Source organism: Accipiter gentilis, chromosome 10 (assembly GCF_929443795.1).
Source record: "Accipiter gentilis chromosome 10, bAccGen1.1, whole genome shotgun sequence".
In the NCBI taxonomy this organism is placed as follows: Eukaryota; Metazoa; Chordata; class Aves; order Accipitriformes; family Accipitridae; genus Astur; species Astur gentilis.
The window spans coordinates 22,925,044-22,944,787 of NC_064889.1; the positions used below are offsets into that span (position 1 = coordinate 22,925,044).

The 19,744-nt window shown below is 53.6% G+C and overlaps 3 protein-coding genes across 6 annotated transcripts; 1 reads left to right on the top strand and 2 right to left on the bottom strand.

The window, feature by feature from the left end:
- Window positions 1-1,122: 1,122 nt before the first annotated feature.
- On the bottom strand, window positions 1,123-3,054 carry KBTBD13 (kelch repeat and BTB domain containing 13). The gene has a single exon (XM_049812583.1). It carries the CDS (start codon window positions 2,866-2,868, stop codon window positions 1,486-1,488), a length of 1,383 nt encoding a protein of 460 aa, XP_049668540.1. The 5' UTR covers window positions 2,869-3,054; the 3' UTR covers window positions 1,123-1,485.
- Window positions 3,055-5,156: 2,102 nt separating this feature from the next.
- RASL12 (RAS like family 12) lies at window positions 5,157-8,787 on the top strand. Of its 2 annotated transcripts, none has more exons than XM_049812453.1 (6): window positions 5,157-5,217; window positions 5,507-5,623; window positions 5,726-5,782; window positions 6,920-6,993; window positions 7,088-7,278; window positions 8,105-8,787. In XM_049812453.1, exons 2-6 carry the CDS (start codon window positions 5,515-5,517, stop codon window positions 8,529-8,531), a joined length of 858 nt encoding a protein of 285 aa, XP_049668410.1. In that variant the 5' UTR covers window positions 5,157-5,217; window positions 5,507-5,514; the 3' UTR covers window positions 8,532-8,787. The 2 variants fall into 2 exon arrangements, with proteins under 2 accessions (XP_049668410.1, XP_049668411.1); XM_049812454.1 differs by having other exon boundaries at window positions 8,147-8,787.
- A 200-nt stretch (window positions 8,788-8,987) lies between these two features.
- SLC51B (solute carrier family 51 subunit beta) lies at window positions 8,988-17,950 on the bottom strand. 3 transcript variants are annotated; one of them, XM_049811583.1, is made up of 5 exons: window positions 17,751-17,950; window positions 13,978-14,078; window positions 11,991-12,134; window positions 11,054-11,144; window positions 8,988-10,217 (listed from the first exon to the last, which is right to left on the bottom strand). In XM_049811583.1, exons 2-5 carry the CDS (start codon window positions 14,015-14,017, stop codon window positions 10,001-10,003), a joined length of 492 nt encoding a protein of 163 aa, XP_049667540.1. In that variant the 5' UTR covers window positions 14,018-14,078; window positions 17,751-17,950; the 3' UTR covers window positions 8,988-10,000. The 3 variants fall into 3 exon arrangements, with proteins under 3 accessions (XP_049667540.1, XP_049667541.1, XP_049667538.1); XM_049811584.1 differs by lacking the exon at window positions 17,751-17,950 and having other exon boundaries at window positions 13,978-14,608; XM_049811581.1 differs by lacking the exons at window positions 13,978-14,078; window positions 17,751-17,950 and adding an exon at window positions 12,413-13,181.
- Between the last annotated feature and the right edge of the window lie 1,794 nt (window positions 17,951-19,744).

Consider the following 19,744-nt stretch of genomic DNA (forward strand, 5'->3'; position numbering starts at 1 on the left):
ATCAGACCAGCACCTCCACCAGCTGCGGTCCCCATCCTGGGGGTGACAGTGGGGTGGTGGCCTGGGCTGGTGGCAGAGGGCACGTGGGGACAAGGCTCATCAAGAGGGTTTTAAACTGGGTACGGATGCGAGCTGGGGTTTTCTTGTTTGTTTTTGTTTGTGGTTGTGTTGTGTGGGGGTTTTTTTCTCAAATGTGGTAACTGTTTTGAAAATGCTGAGAACTTGGCAAGGGTCAGCAGCGGAAGTATTTGAGGCATCCCAGCTGGTATTCCCTTCCGCTCTGCCTCGGCCAGGATGGCACAGGCAGCCTGAAGCCTGCACCATGGGCAGGAACCGGCTGAGCCATAGTCTGGGTTTACTGCTGTCCTGGTCCCCACAGGTCTCCCAGCAGCGCAGTCGCGAAGGGGAGCTCTGCATTGTCCAACCATCCCCAGAGCTGGTGTTGAGGGCTATCAACCTTCGATACCGGGTGGTGGTATCTCATGAGAACAGCTCGTCTCGTAATGCAGCTCTGCTAATGGAGAAGAACTCTGCAAGCCTGACATTGCCATGCAATGGTGGCGCTTTCTCCCTTCCTTCCCTTTTTGCACCCTCTGTTTTCCGAGGTTTGCCATGTCCTAAAAAGACCCTGTCTTGGCTCAGATGAGCCAAGAGCCTCTGATGAGTGCCAGCACTTGCCACCCTGTTGGGTCTCTGCTGGGGCTTGGCAGACAAGCCTGGAGGAGACAATATCTAGCTAATGCATTTGGGGGGTGACAGATGGTTCCCAGGTCCCAGAAACCCCTCAGCGCATTAAGCAACCGGTGCCCAGGAGATGCTTTCCTTCACCCCCCCACCTTCCCTCCTCCCAGGACCCTGCTGTGGCCAGCAGCAGCCATGAAGATCTCCCCGGGGAGCACAGGGCTGTGTGGGAACTGCGCTCCCACGTACAGCTCTGAAATGGAGCCGCAGCTGAAAAAGCATTCAGCGGGTAGGAGCAAGCCTTGACGTGGATCCCCGTTAGGAGGTATTTTCCTTCAGAAGTGGGGGAAAATAAAAAAAACAAACCCAAGAGTAATGAAAACCACAGGGTTTTTTATAGCTTTCCTTTTAATTCCAGGATATAATGAATGATTTCCCATCAGAGCAGAGAGGAGGTGGGATGCTGCACACCTTCAGAGTGTGGTCAAAATAAATATAACCTGTGTTTGCGTTTCTTTGGTACCTGTCCCCTGAGGAAGCCACGAAGCCCTGTGTGCAGTTGGCTCGTGAGCCCACGTCTGGTAGGACTTTGCGCACAGCCTGTGCAGCGCAGGCAGAGGCAGGCAGCAGCTGCCTGCAGCCCCTTTCCGTCTGGCAAGGTCTAGTGTCACCTCCAAGGTCCAACGTCACACATTCCTGGAACTGGGCAAGGCTCTGCGGAGGAGGAGAGGAGCCCGGGGGACTGGCGGGTGCAGAGCTGAGGCCACATGCAAGGAGAGCATCCCAACACGGGACAGGGGCCACCTACGTTGCGACATCGTGGTCACGCCTCGGCAGCCGCAAGAGGAAGGTCTGCAGGGAGCCGCTGCGTGGGAAACCTGCCCGCTCCTTCTTGAGCCTCCAGGTCTCCTCTTCCACAGAGTAGAGGAGGGTGAGCATCTTGTTGACAGTGTAGACGGTGTCACCCCTGATGACAGCGGTGAAGAGGGCTCCTTTGCTGTTCAGGAACTGCCCGGGCAGGGCGGTCCATTGCCGCGATGTCAAGTTGAAGCAGTCGATGACACAACGCAAGAAGTCATCCGAGGGGCCGTTGCGCATGACGTAGAGGTTGTCACGGTGGGCCACCATGCAGTGCCCATAGCTCTGGTGCCGCTTGAGTTCGGTGACGGGAAGCCACGCGTCTTGCTGGGTTTCATACTCATAGATGACGGTGGTGTCCAGTGGCTTCCACAAGCAAACAAAGATCTGCCCCATGGCTTGGGCGCAGGGTGCCGCCGTGCTCGGCTGCGGCAGGTCTGAGACAAACGTCCAGGTGCTGGACGCCACATCGTACCTCTCCACAGACTTCAGTGAGATCTTCTCATACTCCCCACCGATGGCGTAGAGGTAGCCCTCGTGGCCCACCAGTCTGACGTCGTAGCGCAGCTGATGAGGGCTGGGGAACTCGCTCCAGGTGTTGGCGTCAGCATCGTAGCAGAAGCTGCTCTCCACCACCTGCTTGCTGGCCCCATAGACGCCGCCCACAATGTAGATCTTGTTATCCATGGTTGCCATGCCGGCTAGGAATGTGCTGGCACTCAGCGGCAGGCAGGAGAGGGTCCTCCATGTGTTGGTCTCCTCATCCAGGTAGCAGATGGTCCTGGAGAGGTCCTCCAAGAACTCGAAGGTTGGGGTGTGGGCTCCCACTGCCACAAAGGTGCTGGGTAGGAGGGCTTCCACATAGGCCAGCAGGTCAGTGGAGAGGCAGTCCAGGTAGTCCTCCAGCTCGGTGTAGCTGTCCCTAATGTAGAGCGCAGCGCAGTGGAAAAGGTCCAGGAGACCGAATATGGCAGCGGCTTGATATAGCAGGATGCAGTTGTCAGAGTTGATGGAGTGGATCAAGTACTTGGCCAAGGGCTTCACCTGCAGGAAGGCGGCACACTCAACCGCCTGGAAGGTCTCTTCGCTGCTGAGGATGGGCCTCTCACCCGCCAGCACCCTCAGCATGGCGAGGAACCCGGCCGCGCTCAGCTCCCCCAGCCCGATCTCCTCCTGCGTGCTCTCCCTCATGCCTGAGCGGAAGAGGGCACGGAAGTACTCGCTGCTCTCCACCAGCAAGGTCTTCTCCACCCAAAACGACTGCTCCTCCACCCGGATACGCACCCGCTCCAGGGGCCCTGTCTGGGAGCCTTCCTCCTCCGGGGTCATCCTCACCCGGGGTCTCAGTGGCTCTCGGGGGGGTGTGGGGCAGCACCCGATGCTCCTCTGTGCCGTGTCCTGGCGCAGCCCCCTCCTGCCTCCACCACCCTTTGATGCCTTTGCTGCGCTGCCCGGCGGCCGCCACGCCACTGCCTTGTAATATAAATACCTTCAGCTAAAGATAGCTGAGCTCGTGACCAGGGCCTTTCAAAGGCATCTGCCGAGCTCAGCTGCCCACCCAAAACACAGGCAGGGCTCCAGCGTCACCAGCCAGCGTGGGCCACGGCGGAGATACCCAGCTCTGTCACAGCTCTTCCATGGAAGATGCTGTGCTGTGCAGGGGGAGATGGGTTTTGCTCACCCCACTCTCGGGCATCCTCCTTGTTGATGCCCTAAAGGGACGGTCCCTACCCCGGGGAGGACAACACGTTTGCATGGCTGGGAAGAGCATGTTGCCGCGCTATTATTTTTTTTCCTTTAAAAAGTGGGGTTTACAGCCACAGGGAGGTAACCAATGCCAGCAAATCTCGGTGCTGTCCAAATCTCGGCCGTGGGAAAGGGGCTTTTCTGTCCCCTGAAAATGGCCATGGGCAGGGAGAGACCTTTATGGGGCCGTTCCCTTTGCGACCCTCCCCAGGGAGGAGGCATCGAGCAACCCGCGCAACATCCATCCTGCATGCAAGGAGCCATAAACCAGCCTGTGCTTCGTCTGGGGATCCCATGGTGAGGAAAATGAACTGCAGCAACCTCTTCTCGCCAAAAAAGTCCCCTCCAGCCACAAGGCTCGCCCCGCTCCCCGTTAACACCCAGCTCTGGGCAGAGACAATCCCCCTGTGACTCATGTAGAGGTTGACGGTGAAGAAAAGTGTTATTAGTGGCACATCGCTTGTTTGTGTACTATTCACAGCTTCTTCTGGCTAGAAATCCCATTACACCTCTGCCACGGGGTGCCAAGGAGGGCCAGCAACAACACTCACCCAGGCCGCTGCTCCCTGAGTCTCCCCATCACCACCTGCAGCTGGTGTTTATTTCTGATGCATAATTTAACCCAAGCAGCCCACCCTGCTGAAGGCATATTTTTTTCCTCCCTCCTTAGCCCCTCATCCCAGCAGCCAGGAACTGCTGGGGCACCATGTGACAGCAAAGCCATTGTCCCAGGATCATGGCCCCAGCAGGTTCCCCTCCCCAAAATCTCAGTTTAGGGGAGAATGTGAGAGCTTTGCACTTGTGTAACTGTCACGGATACTTATGTGTACCCAGCTTAAAATACCACATTTAGCTCCGATTGCTTTTAAGCATCCTTGACCTGTGTCCAAAGGGGGTCTGGGGTTCCCTCAAGGGCTCTGCTTCTCACAGGGGCGTGATCCCCATCCTCCCCACCCTCCCCATCCTCCCCATCCCTGGGGCTTGCAGGGACTTCCACACTCCCAGACTATTTTGGGAGGGTTTAAAAATATCCTGCCTGCATTAACGGGCAATAATCCCAACGGCACAGCAGCCCTGCATGGCCACGGAGCAGCCTTCACCCCCCCAGCCCCGGGTATGGCCCCCCATAGAAATCCCTCGGGGCCAGCCTAGGGGCCGTATCCTGTGGTCCCGGGTGCTGAGCCCCGTCCCAAATGGCTGCGATTGCCATGACAACGCTGACTTCAGCCTCCGCCACCTACTGGGGCTCGGAGCCTGCTGGGTGCCGGCTGATGGCTTGGTGCGGGCAGCGGTGAGTACTCCCTGTGCTCCCCTTTTCCCCTCAGGATCGTGTCTTTTGGGTGGAAAAAGGGGCGGGTTTGTCCCCCTGCAAAGCCTCTGCCAGCAGCAGCAGATGTCTGTGCTTAAACGCAGTCGAAGGAGCCGGGCAAGCGGCGGGCAGGGTGGCTGCACAGGCAGCATCGCTCCCGAGTGCCGCTCCTGCCTGCAGGAGGTGTAATGAGTGCACCGGCCTCAGCCAGGGGAGCGGGACCAGGCTTTTGCTTGCTGTGAGGACACGGCGAGGTGCTGGGGGCTCGGCGATGTGCCAGGGACACGGCGAGGTGGCCGCTGAGCGGGAAGCATGGTGGGTTTTGGGCTGGGGGTCCCTGCCCAAAGCCCCGGGAGCTGGCGGGGGGGGGCAGTGCGTGCCCTGCCGGGGAGACCATCCTCGGGGTGGCCGAAGCAGCGTGTCCAGCCCGGCGCCGGCGCGGCAGCTTTCCTTACAAGGAGTTTGGCTGGGGCCTGAGCGGCAGGAGCCGTGCTCGCCTCCGCCTGCCTCATTCATCAGCAGCCCCAGCGGCGCAGGGGCTGCTGCTCCCCCAGCCCTGGCCCCGGCCTCGGCGCCCGCACACCCCGGCGAGCCTCTCGTCTCCTCCAGCAGCAGGTTTTAAGGTGGGAGGTTGCATTTCTTTTCTCTTTCTGGGGTGAGAAGGGTGGGCAGAAGGCTGGGGGGGGGGCTGTCACTGTCTTTGCTTGGGTGGAGTGCTGGCTGTCAGCACGGGATAGTGATGCCGGCCGCCCTGGCTCCAGGATGCGGATGGAGGAGAGTGGATCACCTTCCCCGGTGCCGCTGAGCCCCCCTTTCCCCTAGGCTGGGGCACCCCAGGAGCCAGGCAGCGAGAAGGTCCCCATCCAGTACGGCACCGGGTGCCCCACGTCCCCCCTGCTCTCTCTCCTGCAGGACAGAGGATGTCCTCAATGTTCGGCAAACCCCGAGCCGGTGGCGAGCGGCCACCTCAGAGCCCCCTCGCCGAGTGCAACGTGGCCATCCTGGGGTGCCGAGGGGCTGGCAAGTCAGGTGAGATGGGTGCCCCACCGCCACGGGGATGGCCGGGCATCAGGGGGGTGCCGGTGCCGTGGGGGGGACACCCGCCTCACCCACCTCTTTCACCTCCTGCAGCCCTGACCGTGAAGTTTCTAACCAAGAGGTTCATAAGCGAATATGATCCAAACTTGGGTAAGACGCTTTCCCTGCGAGTGTTTCCCCTCGGTCGTCCCCCATGAGCTCCCACGGAGCATCCTTCCCATCCCCTGCATTTCCCACGAATATGGCATTTAAGGGAAAAAAAAACCAAACCCCAACACCCCAAATTACATGAAAAACAACGGAAGGGCTGGATTTGACCCAAACATGCCTGTAAAAACAGAGGTGAAAGCAGCGCTCTCTCTGCGGGCATGTCCCATGGGAGAATGTTGGCTCCTCGCATCAGCCCAGAGAAACTGAAAGCCGAATTACTGGGGGTCCTTGGGGAGCATCTCATGCCTCCTGCTCGCTCCTGGGGGTGCTGGGCAGGGGAAGGGCTGAGGGAGCAAGTGGGGGCTGCAGAGCGGGTGGCCCCGGGGGCTGTGCTTTGCAGCAGTGGTTCTGGGCATTTTTTTTCCACTCGTTTTGAGTAATTAATAACTATTTTCCTAGGCCTGGCTCCAGGGCGCAGGGAAGAACCGTAAATGATTTATTGGGGACATTAGGGAGATACGGACTTTGTCCAGGAACCAACTCCAGCCCCTAATAACTCAGCGACTCACAGGAAAGAAGGATAAATCCTTTCCTCCTCAGATCTTTTTTGGGAATGTGGTTTCATCTTCCCACGTCAAAACCTTTCCGAAACACATCCATTAGGACCCAGCCGGGAGAAGGCATCTTTCTGCCGGGGAAACGGCTTAGCAGCTCTCCCTGCTTGCCCTCCTTCCAAAAGAAAGGGGTACTCCTTTTGCCTGATTTATTGGGAAACAGTGTCAAGCCTCCAGCTTGCTTTATCTCCCCAGGTCGTGGCATTTAGATAAGGACCGAGCCCCAGGCGCAGTGATGGCCATGCTGGGCTCCTTCCCCTCCCTCCTTCTCCCATGGGAGCCCACGCTTGCAGCATGTAGGGGGAAATAACTGCTCCCAGCCGAGCCTGCCCAGCAGCATCATCACCAGCCCCTGCAAAATAACATTGTCTCAGGAAGGAGCGAGGTGGGAGGCATCAGTGGAGGGTGCGCCTCAACAAGGGCTGAGGTTGCTCCCCGGTGTCCCAAGCATCCAGGGTTTTTCTCGGCTTTGGAGAAGATGGGACACCCCAGCCCATCCTCACAACTGCCCTTCTCCTTGCAGAGGACACGTACACCTCGGAGGAGCTGGTAGACCAGCAGCCTGTGCTGCTGAAGGTGATGGACACCGCTGACCAGGTGAGGCACCAGGGCACCTCTGGTGCCACACGCCCGGCTGGACCGAGGCTGGACCACGACTGGACCACAGCTCAGCTGCTCCTCTCACCCCCAGGATGGCCCCGGGAACTGCGAGCGCTACCTGTGCTGGGCCAGCGCCTTCCTCGTTGTCTACAGCATCAATGATAGGAAGAGCTTTGATGGCTGCCAGAGCTACCTGGAGGTCCTCGCCCTGCACGCGAGGGGCTGCCAGCGCCGCTGCCCCGTCCTCCTGCTGGGCAACAAGCTGGACATGGAGCAGTACAGGTATCGGGCGTAGGGCAAGGCTGTCTTTTCCTGGGAGGGGAGAGCTCACAGATCTCCTCCATCCCTCTGGCTGGGATGCAAAACCCAAATATGCATTTTTTTGGTGGTTATTTCCACTCCTGTCAGTATTTGCCATGTCCTCCCACATCTCCAAGGTTCCTGCTCTCCTGCCTGGGGGATGATGTGTTTATTTTGAGCCCATTAGTATTTTCAGTGGGATGTTTTTTTGGCTGTGTGGTAAGGCAGCGTCACTGTCCCTGGGCACGGCTTGAGCCTGCTCCAGCTCCTTGGTCCCTTCTGGATGTGCCCATTCCCTGGAGCCCGTTCTCACTCCATTCCCGCTGCCAGGACTGGTTGTCCCCGGTGTGTTTTTCTGGCCTTTTGTGCTGCTCTGGGTCTGTGCTGAATGTTGGTCCCACGGGTCCTTGAGTCACGTACGTTGCTGGACCCCCCCATGTATTGCCGAACCTCCCCAAGCTCCCAGCACGGATTCTGGCAGGAGGCTTCCCCCTCCCCACAGTGAGGACCTGCCCCATCTCCTCTCTGCTTCTCAGTGCGATGCCATTGCATCCAGCCCCCTGCATCCCTGGCACATCCCTACTAAGCCTTCCCAGCACAGGAAGTTGCATGATTCCCCAGGGACCTGTGCAACCCGTTACTTTGGGATTTCGGGAAAGGCAAAACCCTTTTGGAACCGTGTCCCCTGCTTGTCCCAGGACGGGGGACAAGCGGGTGCTGCCCTCGTCCTCGCCAGGAAGCAGGCACGGGGTGTGGGGTCTATTGCTCCCCGCTTGCACCCCTTGCTCCCCTTTTCGGGTGGGTGCAGCACCCTGAGGGATGCTGCACCCATCCCCTCCACTCTCACCAGGCAGGTGCCTGCAGCCGAAGGGATGTCGCTGGCGAGCAGGTTTGGGTGTCTCTTCTATGAAGTGTCGGCATGCCAGGACTTTGCAGGGGTGCAGCACGTCTTCCATGAAGCTGTGCGGGAGGTGCGGCGCCAGGCAGAGCGGAGCCTGCCTGTCCGGCCGCTCTTCATCACGGAGGAACGTCCCTGCCCGCCGGTGGCCATGCCGGTCGCCCTGCCCACCCGCCATGGCTTGGCCAGCTGCACCTTCAACACCCTCTCCACCGTCAACTACAAGGAGATCCCCTCGGTGGCCCAGGCCAAGCTGGTCACCGTCAAGTCTTCGCGGGCTCAGAGCAAGAGGAAAGCTCCCACGCTCACCTTGCTGAAAGGCTTCAAGATATTTTAGGACGCATCCCTGCGGGCTGTAGAAGGGGCAGTGAGCGACTCCCCGTCCCCTGGCTCCGCAAGGGATGAGACCATCCATGACAGACTCACGGGCATTGCAGCAGCTGCTGGCAGACGGTGGCCCCGGTCTCCGTGCCAGGGCGAAGCACGTGATGGCAATTTGGTGAGCAGACAGGGTGCTGAGAGTCCGAGATCGGCTGTGGCATCATTCTGCCTGCTCCCACCCTGGCTCTCATCCCCCATGGCCAAGCCCTGCTTCGGTGCTGCTGAAGCAGGGGCCAGCCCGGCTTTCCATGCTTATCCGGGCAGCTCCCAGAGCAGCCGGAATCGTGGGCACCACCTGGAGGGTGAGGGCTGTTCCCAGGGCCCCCCAGCCGGCTTTGGCGCCTGGCACACAACGATGGGTGGCTGGGAAGGGGGAGTTAATTGTTAATCAAGCATGGAGGCACCCATCTCGTTTGTCTCACAGCTCCCCTGTCCGAGCAATAAGTAGGAGGAATTTTTTTTTTTTTTTTTAATCCAAAGGAGAAAGGTGCAGATACTGTTTCAGCTGACTAAAGGCCTCAGGTGTCCTGAAAGTGATTCCCACGCATTGAAATAAGTCATACCAAAATAGCTGGTTTTTTAATCAACTTTTTACACTATAGTGTTTCTTTTTGAAGGCTTTGCAGGAAGATGCTTCACTGACGGGGACACACTCTGAAAAGCCTTTGTTTAAAAGACTGACGTATTTCCAAAAATGTCTTAAACTATTTCATGGCTTCTACATGTGCCTGGTGAAGAGCATGAAGTGAATCCTACAGGAGACCAGGCTCTACCCGTGCCCAAGCCTGGGCCAAGGGCTGTGCGTTCAGTTTCATTTGCTGTATCAGGTTAAAAGTTCAGCTTCTCCCTGGAGTTGCAGTTACTCTGCAGAGTAAAATATCCATGTGTATATTTGTACATATATATATATATATATATATATATGACCTTACTGATGGCGAGAGAGATTCAATATGGGATTTTGATCAACCACTTTGGAAAATATTTTAATAAAGATGATTTCTGACAAGAATAAAAGTGCCTCCGCTTCAGTGCAGCTGTTTTCCTGACAGGACATGACAGCACGTTCCCTGGCTGACCGCAGGAGAAGCCTCCCGCCTCCCACCTCCCACCCTGGCTTGGCTCCCACCCGTTTGCGGCAGGGGGGGCAGGCAGCATCTGAGGGAGGGGGCAAAGCTGGTGGGGGAGAGAAGCCTGGAGGCAGCCAAGTGCAGCGGGTAAAGACCAGCCAGCCGGGAGCTGAAACAGAGGAGGCACAGGCTTGCGTCTAGTCCAGAGCCACCTCTGCTGGTGCAGTTCTACTGCTTTCTCTCCCTTCTCTCTTCTGTTTCCCCAGGTTAAACTGCAATTTTAAATGTCCATCACTATGAATCAAGACATTCTGATATATTCCTTAAGGCCTAAATGTTTTGACTTCAGCTGCTGTTACATGGCATCCTCAGACCTCTCTGTGTACAGAGACGTGACAGTTCCGTCCTTCCACTGGACCACCACTTCTCCTGGTCTCTGATCCTGGGGCACAAGCTCCTGCTCTCCTGGTTTGGCCGGGCTGTATTCCTGCACAGGCATCAGGGCTTGCTTGGCTTCCAGCTCAGCCTGCTGCATGGTTTCTACTTCTCTATACATGCGGATCTTCCTTTTCCTGCAGGGAAGGCATAAAAAGGAAATGCGGAGTGAAGCAGCGAGCCCAGCCCGCATCTGGGCGCACGTATCTACTCCTGGTGATGGTTACATCCATCTCTTCACACCTTGGCCCTGAGAACACATTAGCTGCTTACGGGCAAACCTCACCAGCTGCACTGTGTCATGTAAGTGGTCTGAAGCGTTCGAGTACATACAGCCGCAGGGTTTTACACTTGGCGAACACGCAGCGCAGCACATCACCCAAAGCGAGGCAGTAACACCCAGCAAGCCATCATTAAAATGAGAGTGTGGCAGACTTGTAACGTTAGCTCTTTTTCTCTAATTTAAGGTGAAAGCTCTGATCCAGCTATAAGTTTTCTTCCTGTAGAAAACAGCGAGTTGCTTCTCAGCTGCAGGGTTGTTGTGCAGCAGTAGAGCCCAGGGGAACATTGTGGTAACACAGGCGGGGAAAGGCTGGGGAGACCTGCTCCAGAGCCCCTGTGTGCCCCTGGACTTATGGGAGAGCACCTCACGCCACACGTGTAACATCACTTCCCTCCCAGCTGCCCTGTTGGGCTGGGCAGAGCTGTTGCAGATGCTTTACAGGATCCAGGGCCCGGAGAAGTGAAGTGACTTGTTCCAAGTGACACACAAGGAGAGCAGGGAGTCAGGCACGGATTTAAAGTGAAGCACGGTTCAAAGGGAGTTTGTCTTTGCTCTTCTCCCCATCACTCAGATTTGTCCTGCCGTGCATCTCAGCATGCTGCCTCGCCCTGCCAAACCCATGTCTATCTGCCTGGGGGGGTCTCAGCACACCACCAGACACCAAAAGACCCCCAAATTTTCCTGTCTCACCTGTTTCGCACAATGTTAATGGCCAGAAGAAGAAGACCCAAAATCATGGCCGTGAAGGAAAGCGCAAGAACGGAGTAATTCCACGTTGACGCTGGGGGAAAGCACAGAGAGACAGCATTAGCATGCACAGGGCAGTGTGACCCACAGAGCCCAGCCACACATGGTCTGAGGATAACCAAGGTCAGAGTGCCGTGGCTTGGCTGCAGGATGAGGGCAGAAGTGCTGGTGTCCATCTCACCACCCAGAGCAGAGCACCCACGTCACATTTTTTGGGATAACCTCAGGCAACTCTCCCTCCCTGGGCAGGAGACTTACACAACTGCTTTCTGCTGCTCACAGCCCCCCCACCTCAGGCTCTGTATCTCTCATGCTGACCACATCTGCCACACATGGCTTTTCAACCTTTTCTGTGAGCTGTAAGCAGCTGTGCCCGAGGGTGGGAGCAAGGCTGAGAGCTGCAGCATCCCACCATGATCACTGCCAGAAGGGCCCCTCTGCTCTGTAGCCTTTCTCGCCACTGCCACACTCAGGCAAGTAGGTTTTGCCTTTGAACACCATCTGGGGTGTGCAGCACAGATGGCAGTGGATGTTCTGTCCTTCATTTCTGCAACTTTGAACTTGATCCTCGGGGCGCTGACCTGTTTCTTTCAATCTGCTCTCTCCACCACTGGTCATCCCAGACCTTTGCTCTCTTGGCAGGCTACGCCTGCAAAGAGGCCGATTCCCTCTTTGGGAGAAGACACTATCTCCGCAAAGCCTCATGCCTGTCTGCACCCATGGCCTGCTTCTTCTGGAGGTGAGACTGAGGGTTTATGTATCTGGGGTAAGTCACTTCCTTGGGTAATTCCCTAGGGCATGTCCATTAGGCAGGAGGGTTGACAGCCAAGGACTGTTTATCTCTTTTAACTTCCAACCCAGGAACGTCAATGGGACTTACAGTCTTCTCTGCGGAAAAACCAGAGCAGCTCCTCCAGCTCTTCTGGATCTATACCCAGCATAAGGGTCGCATTGCCTGCTGTGTGGTCATACATGTGTGTGCCGGCAAGGGCTGCAGGGAAGTACCTGTCTTGCTCTGCCTCAGCTGTGGAAGAAAAGAGCAGAAAAATGCAACAGTTGCTCACTGCAATACTTCAGGCTAGAAATGGACTTCCCCTTGGCTCCCAGGGTTGCCCAGCATGTCTCTCCAAGCAGGCCGAATGCAGCCGTGAGGGCACAGCCTTATCTCATGCACTGAGAAATGGAGAGCGTTTCTGGCTCACACTGCAGATCCCATTATGGTGGGGCACCCAGGGTTGGAAAGACCCCAGAATGCTGACTGTGCCTTTCTACATTCCCCAGCAGCGTGTGTGTGGCACATACCTGCTTTCTCCTTGCACATGCTCCTGTCTGCAACATCTTGCCATTGGGCCTTGAGGCCTCTCACTTTATCGAGAGCGACTCCTTTCCTGTTTGCCACCAGGTAGCCCTGGCTACTGCCCCCTGGAGAGAGCAGCGAATTCAAGCAGTCCCAGCTTGTGTAGCCCAAGCTGCCACAAAGACTTGTCTGCACTCTGTTGGCCCCCACCACGGAAAGGCAGCTTTGTGTGCCATGATTCATCAAAGAATCACCTTGCCAAGACCAGTTCTAGAAATCTGACTCTGGATTACAGTCCTCCAGCAATAAATCCCCATTCATTGGGCTGGCTTGTAAACACAACTTGACTTTAGCATTTTTCATCAGAAAAGCTTCAGTGTTTGCAAAGAAACCAGCACGTGAGTGTGGCCACCCCATAAGCACAGGACATATACACACACAGAGTATATAGGGCAGATGGGAATGACACCCAATTCTGGAACTGGGAAATCAGCGTAGGGCAAAAGGCATTCAAGAGGCAAACTGTCTCCAGGCCAGCTTCTCTCTGCCAGGGCTGCTGGGCTCCTAGCTTGAGCTTTCCCTAACCCACACTTCGGAGCAAACATAGCTCAAGCACATCCTTTTGGGTGGGTCCTGGGAAGCCCAGCTAGACTTGCCCTTGCGACCAATGCTGAGCTCTGTTTGAAGCTGTATCTGTAGCTGTTCCCTGGAGAAGAAGTGATGGTAGGCTCCTCTCCTAGACTTGAGCTCTGCTGGGCCCCTTGGTGTGCTGGCCGATGCCAGCCTACAGCGCCACGCAGCCTGGCCCATGCTTAGCCCCCTCCTGCTGATTCTGGGAGGTGGGAGGCTGCTCTCCTGGGTTGCTCCTAGAGGCAGAGGAAGCTCAGACCCTTTGGTGAGCCTCATTGCTGCTTTCTGCTTTCCCTCTGGGGACAGACACCCTGATGTCCTGCTCCAGCTGGATGAACTAAGAACTGTCTCCAATGTCTCCATTCCTGGGGAACCACAAGGGGAAGGGTTTGGGGCTCAGGTCTTTCCAGTTTGGCTGTCTAACCTTTTAAGCTTCAGTGTCAGCTGAAACATCCCTCTGCACAGTGGAGGTGCAGATAGTCCCAACAGACATTGATATTGGGTTTAAAAAAATCAAATCTCTGTAAGTCAGGTGTCTTCCTTGGTGTCAAAGAGAAGGCAACAGTGCTGTACGCACAGGCTTAAGGAGCAACTTTCCACACGGCTGAGCCAGGCTGCTGCTGGTGTATACTGAGGAAAATGGGTCCATGTAGAGGAAGAAACCATATTTCTAGAAAGTTAAGGTCTTTAATGCATGCCTTTGCCATAATACTATCTGTACATGTTTGCCCTCAGCCAGTGAGGCGTTCGTAAGGTCACACAACAATGCTGGAAACTCTTGCACATGTACATCCAGCTACCATGACCCCACCCTGCAGACCATGTCTTCTTGTTGTAACCCCTGCTGAGCCTGATGTGGGTGAGAGCCTGGGAAGAGACACAGCCTCAGCACGTGTGACCTATTTCACCCACACCATTATCCTCCAAGCCAAGACTCTACCTTGCAGCAGGAAAAATGGGATTATCCAGAAGAACTTCATATTTGTATGTGCAGCTGCGGTCGATCACACCTTCACTGGTGTTTCTTCAGCACGCAGATGACTGGGAAAGAGAGAGAGACAAGAGCTGAGGGATAACCTCGCAGCATCCTCTGCTAGCTCCCATTGTACAGTGGCACTGGTTTTATCAGTGGGAGCCCTGAAAGTTAAACGAGTTATTACACAGAGGGACTAGAGACAGCAGGCCAGCATGTTTCTCCTCCGGTATCTACAGTAGATGAAAGGAGACAAAAGCAGAGTGATTATCTTTTAAATTACTCTGTGCTCATGCTGATTCCCCTCCCTGCTCCAGCTCTGTGTTCAGAGAGGGGATCTGATGTACCCCTGCAGCTGTGGCACTGTTTTCTTCTGCAGACATGAGTCTGAGCTGCCAGGACAGGGTGCAGACAGACAGTGATTCCGGGAGCCATTGACGTGATAGCAGAGTGGCTCTGGCACAGGGTCTGCTGCCTGGGGTTGGACCCCTTGCCTAGGTGACCCCATGTAGATGCGAACTCGGCTGCTGAGAGCCAGCCCCTCCCCAACCGTGCTCCCCTGTCACAATCCTTAGAGAATACATACTTTGTGGACAGTGACTACCTGCTGCCAATCCATGGATGGCAGAATAAGGGTATGGAGATGAGGAGGTGAAGGGCTCAGCTCCAAGAGGAGGAAAAGCCAGCTTGTCATGGAGGCAAAGGTATCTCCCATTCCTCAGAGAAGAAAGCTCTTCCTTGACCTTTAGTCCCTCATTTGTCAGTGGCATCAATCCAGCTTTTATGGCTGCTTGTCCAACTCAGTTCTTCAGCCTCCTTTGGAGTGTGACCTGACCTGAGCAGAGGGTTCCCGTCTGTTTACTGTGAGTCAGTTTGAGATGGTTAGGTTGGCTGTCCCCAGCCCACTGCTCACCATTGCTCTCTGGCCTCATCTGAACTGTCACTCACAGGTGAATGACATCACAAGACACACGCGTCCCTCAGACAGCTGGCCCCGCAAGCCATTAATTATTATATGAAGACTTAGACTTTTACAACTGTCTGATACTCTCAACTCTTACCTGCCTTTGTAGTGTGGCCTGGCACTGTCTGAAGCTGTTCCCTGGAAATTGCTCATGAGTACATTCCACTGTGCCAAGCGTGTCAACAACACCGCAGCTGACTCCTCAGGGAAGCATTTGTCCTTTCGGTTACAGACCTAGTGATTGCTACTATTCCCACCCTCCCACCCCCCCTTCTCAATGTCTTCACAATTCAAAGTTCACATTTTATAGTCAACCAGGCATGCAGGCTTGCTCCCTGCTGGCAGAAACCCACCTGTTAGCAATTCTTTGAGGACAGGACTCTCAAATACATGGTCCACTTAAACTCTGTATTTCAGAAGATATGGGTAAAGCTGCTCCCTGCCATTAGGTATGCCAATTACCTTACCATCCAGGTAAGCTTTAGCTTATTCACATGGATCACTCCTCAGAAAGGAGGAAATAAAGTCTTGGTGCCAGTGAAATCAAGTTACAAGTCTGCTACACCCTAATAAGAAGTGCCATTTGAATGTGTTAAATCTTGCTGTGCAAGGTTTCTGTCTAATCATTTGCTTGAACAGGAATATTTGACATGCATGTTGCTGATTTTCTCCTAAGGTGTTTCATAACTTGTTGGCCACCTCCTGGTGTCCTCACTAAAGCTGCCATGCACAGCAGGGATGCTAGAAAGCTGCTAGAAGTACTACTTTATGAAGTAGTGACCACCAAATCTCCTCCAGACGTGGGAGGCTGGATCTTCTCAGGTACAATACAGTAGCAGAATGGATATTTATCGTGCGTTAACAGGAAATTTAGGTAAAAGACTTTAAGGGAAACCCCTGTTATTTTAAAGTTCTTTTACATCTACATCAAACTGACCAAACTAGTTTGGAAGTTTCATTCATCAAAGCTACAAAACAAAGAGTTCTCGGGCCAGTTATCTACCCCAGCAGAGAGCCTGAGCAGGATCCAGAACACTGCCTGCATCACCAGCTTCCCCAGTAAGGAAATAGTGAGTCCCACAACTGGGCTGGACATACTCTGGGGTGTTTGGATCTTCCAGCCTGAAAGAGAGATTTTTAAAGTCATCTCCTCCAGCTTCCCTCACACAGCTGCTCTGCCCCACTGCCCACATCCTGGCATGGGTGAGCACTGCTCCACCAAACAAGCTGAGAGAGCATGGGTGATGTCTTCTCCATTGCTCCCCTGCCTGCACATCTCAGCCGTCACTCTGGCTGCTGTTGGATGGGGATGAGCCCTTAGATCTGGGCCTTAGACAACTCTAAGCTGTGGACTTTGGTCTCCCGGCCCTGTGAAGACACCCAACACCCTTCTGAGGTTGCTTCCCATCTTGGATACAACACGGGAAGCTCAGATGAGAAAAGCTTGTGCATTTTACACTTGTATGGAAGGAAGTAGAAAGAACAAAGAGGCCAGCACCTCTCAAGGAAACATTTTACCTGTGTTATTTTGAGTTTATATTTACACCTGAACAATTTTCTAATTTCTTTCTTTTTTGCAAATGGGATTTTCACATCAAAAGCTGCAAAATTTATGTGCTGTGCGTACTTCAGGAACAAAGAGTCACTCGCCAATGCTGTCCCAAATCCTCCTGTTCAAAACCACGATCTGTGGACTTTGGTGGCATCCAGTGAAATCTCAAGAAAATACAGAAAAATGGCAAATGACAGCTTTTTGCTCTACATATTGATCGCAGCACTTACATGGTAAAATCATTCCTCATGATGGAAGGCCTTGGAGATCTGAGACCCATCACACGCACAAGGCAGAGCTGAAGGATCAGTACTCTAAAGGTCGGAATAACCCGGCGAAGGGCCTGTCCCATGTAGGAACACGCATGTCCCCAGCTGCATATGGACTCCTTCCAGCCAGGGCACAGCACACTGTGCTGGGAAAACAGCATGTGCTTTGTATGTTGGTTTTTATCGGGTTGAATACTTGAGGCTGCTTACCAAGCCAGATGTTGCCCTCACTCTGAAAATGAGAAGTCTTGAGATACTTGTTATATTGATATAAGTAAAGATGGGGAAAAAAAGTCTTCTGGAAAGACCATCAAGTACAGCTTCTGTTAAGATGATGATGTTCCTCTGGACACTCTACTCACAACACAATATGGGGCAATGCACTTACAATGTCCCAGTCTTTGTAAAAGTCTCCTCTTGTCATTCAGGCTCTCTCTGTGTTGGTTATCTTATCTTAACTGATTGTGTTAAAATACCTTAGTTGTTCCAAATATGTTATAAAAGTGGGATGCCCTGTCTTTGGGATTCATAGAGGATATACAATGGCACACCACAGAGATACAAATGGATGGGTTAGTTTATAAAGGTACATCAAGGACTGGGTTCAATTAAAGAACAGGAGAAAAATGTTTAATATTGAGCATACCAAAGCAAGAAGGCACTCTGTACTATTTTTTAACCTTTGTAAAGTCAAAAGTTAAAGAGCAAATCTGAATTATATTAAAAATTTTCCTTTGATTGCTTTCCAGGCTGTTTATATGCAGGAGTTATCCCAGCCTGCTTCTCACCTGCCACTCAGGCTGTCCTTAAATAAGTTATGCAGCCTTTGCTTAAAATTTCCAAAGATTCGAGCTTTCTAACTGAAATAAAGAAATAAGCTTTTCTTTACAGATAGCTATAAATTAACCCAACAGCTACTGCACCAGGAAATGTCCGTTCATCTCTGCTAACTCACCAGAAACACGCAGTTCCCAGCAGAGAAGAAGCTACATTTCTTCTTCAAGCCCTGCCGTCTGGAGCCGTCTCCTCTGAGCACCCATCCACGTCTTACTACAGTGACAAGGTTGCCTCTCCTCCTACTCTGGGTATGCTACCAGCGGTGATTCATTCTGCTCCTGAGTCATGTGTGAAGGCCAGTCCAACAGATGAGGTTCACTCCAGCCCCTGAAAAAACACACACCTCTTTAGTGGGTCCATTTACAGCATGAGGTGAATGACCTTTTCCCGAAGAACGAACTGTAGGAACTTCCAGCTTATTTGCTCAAGCTATCGGCATAATCAGCATTAAAAGAGTATGCCAAGTAGGATGACACTCAGTAATAAGTTACCCTAGGGTTAAAATAAATGATAACATTCACTCTGCCTGGCTCAGTCCTCATTGCATAAAGGAAGCACGTCCTGATAAAGCAGATACTAGCACCCCCCTCCCCCCCTTTTTTTTTTTAGTCAATGGTCATTCTAAGGCTCTCAGAGCATCTTACAAGAGCAACTGACTTCCCAGACAAAGCACAAAGCACACTTCAGAGATTTTGCCATCCCTGTTTCACAGGTACTGGTAACAGCTAAGTCAATAGACTGCTAAGAGGCTTTGCAGTGCCCCAAGGCTGATGAACTTTTTGTGCCAGCCACTTTTAGAAAGGAGGATTCCTCCTCCCTGAACTACCTGATCCATGGGTGGAGCTGCATACCACAAAGCAAGCTAGACACCTCTCAAGTGGTGGGCTTGGAGCACACAGCTAGCACTGGTTAGTTTAAGCTTAATGGGAGATGGGTACAGTATCCTTATGTTCATCCTGTTCTGTGTTTTCCAGCTTGAAATAAAGTGATTTGGCATTGAAGCCGTGTTCCAGTGCGATTATTCCTTTGAATCCCATCTCACATTTGATTCAGAGCTTGCCCCTGTGAAATTTCACCCAGCAGACATGCATACTCCCTAGAGATGTTTCAGTGTTCAGCATTGGCCTGGCAGGGATGGGATGGGGAGCTCACACTCAGAAACGCATCCTGCAGGGAAAAAGAGCTCCTCTCTGCTGGGGGAGGCAGGCTGAGACGGGACATCACACCACACTGTAAATCGTGCTGTCTTTCCTCCTCATTTCAAATTAGATCATTTTAAAAGTGCCATCACACTAGGGGATGCTTTTCTAGAGTGTCCTGGTGGCCTTTGCATTGCCAGGGAAAGGGTACAGCGGCAGGCCAGCAAGCAGTCTCGCAAGCTACACAACCAAATCCTCTAGCTCACTGCCTTTAAGGAAGGTGTGAAGAAAATGCCTGGCCCCTGTAGTGCAATCTCTGAGTAGAGGGATGGACACAGTAGCCATGGTGAAGAGGTGGCTGTATCTGGAGAAGGGTGACTGCAAAGCCCCAGAAGGTCCCTTTTCATCCCGATTTCCTACATGGCTTGATTTATGTATCTATATTTTAATTAAAAAAAATAATAATTCCCCAACTGTTGTGTGGAAGCTGGGCGTGATGGTATAACCCACATTCCCCTCAACTGAAGCCTCTGAAAGCAGGTGGAGAATCCTGATCAGAGGAGACAGAGTGACTCCAGCCCCTGGGAAGTCACAGGCAGCTCTGCAGCTCCGCAGTGGCTATTTGGGTCCTGTCCTGCCTTTGGTCTGTTTGCAGAAGAGCTGTCCGACAGCTCCTCTCACACGGGAGATCCGCAAAGGCCTGCTGCAGCCCTTGCAGTCCAATGTCCCACAGCCAGTGGTGAAGTGATGGGCTACCTGCATTCGCCAGGGTGCAGTGGCATGGGTCAGGGACAAGCCTTAGTGCACCAGCACAGCAGTTCCTATTTCACGCCCAATACCCCCCAAAAAACTAGTTGCAGGATGCAGGCAGGTGGCTGAGATGCCTTTACAACTCAGCATGAGATACATGGAAATAAAACCAGTTTCCCACTGGTTAGAGTTGGCCCTTGTGCCCAGCAATCCTCTCCTCCAA

Coding starts and splice junctions, on each gene's coding strand:
- KBTBD13 (XM_049812583.1), bottom strand. CDS start 2,868: ATGACCCCGGAGGAGGAAGGCTCCCAGACAGGGCCCCTGGAGCGGGTG.
- RASL12 (XM_049812453.1), top strand. CDS start 5,515: ATGTCCTCAATGTTCGGCAAACCCCGAGCCGGTGGCGAGCGGCCACCT. Junction 5,624..5,725: donor CCGAGGGGCTGGCAAGTCAG/GTGAGATGGGTG, acceptor CACCTCCTGCAG/CCCTGACCGTGAAGTTTCTA. Junction 7,279..8,104: donor CTGGACATGGAGCAGTACAG/GTATCGGGCGTA, acceptor GGGTGGGTGCAG/CACCCTGAGGGATGCTGCAC.
- SLC51B (XM_049811581.1), bottom strand. CDS start 12,650: ATGAATCATGGCACACAAAGCTGCCTTTCCGTGGTGGGGGCCAACAGA. Junction 12,135..12,412: donor CATGTGCAAGGAGAAAGCAG/GTATGTGCCACA, acceptor TTTCTTCCACAG/CTGAGGCAGAGCAAGACAGG. Junction 11,145..11,990: donor GTTTTTCCGCAGAGAAGACT/GTAAGTCCCATT, acceptor GCTTTCCCCCAG/CGTCAACGTGGAATTACTCC.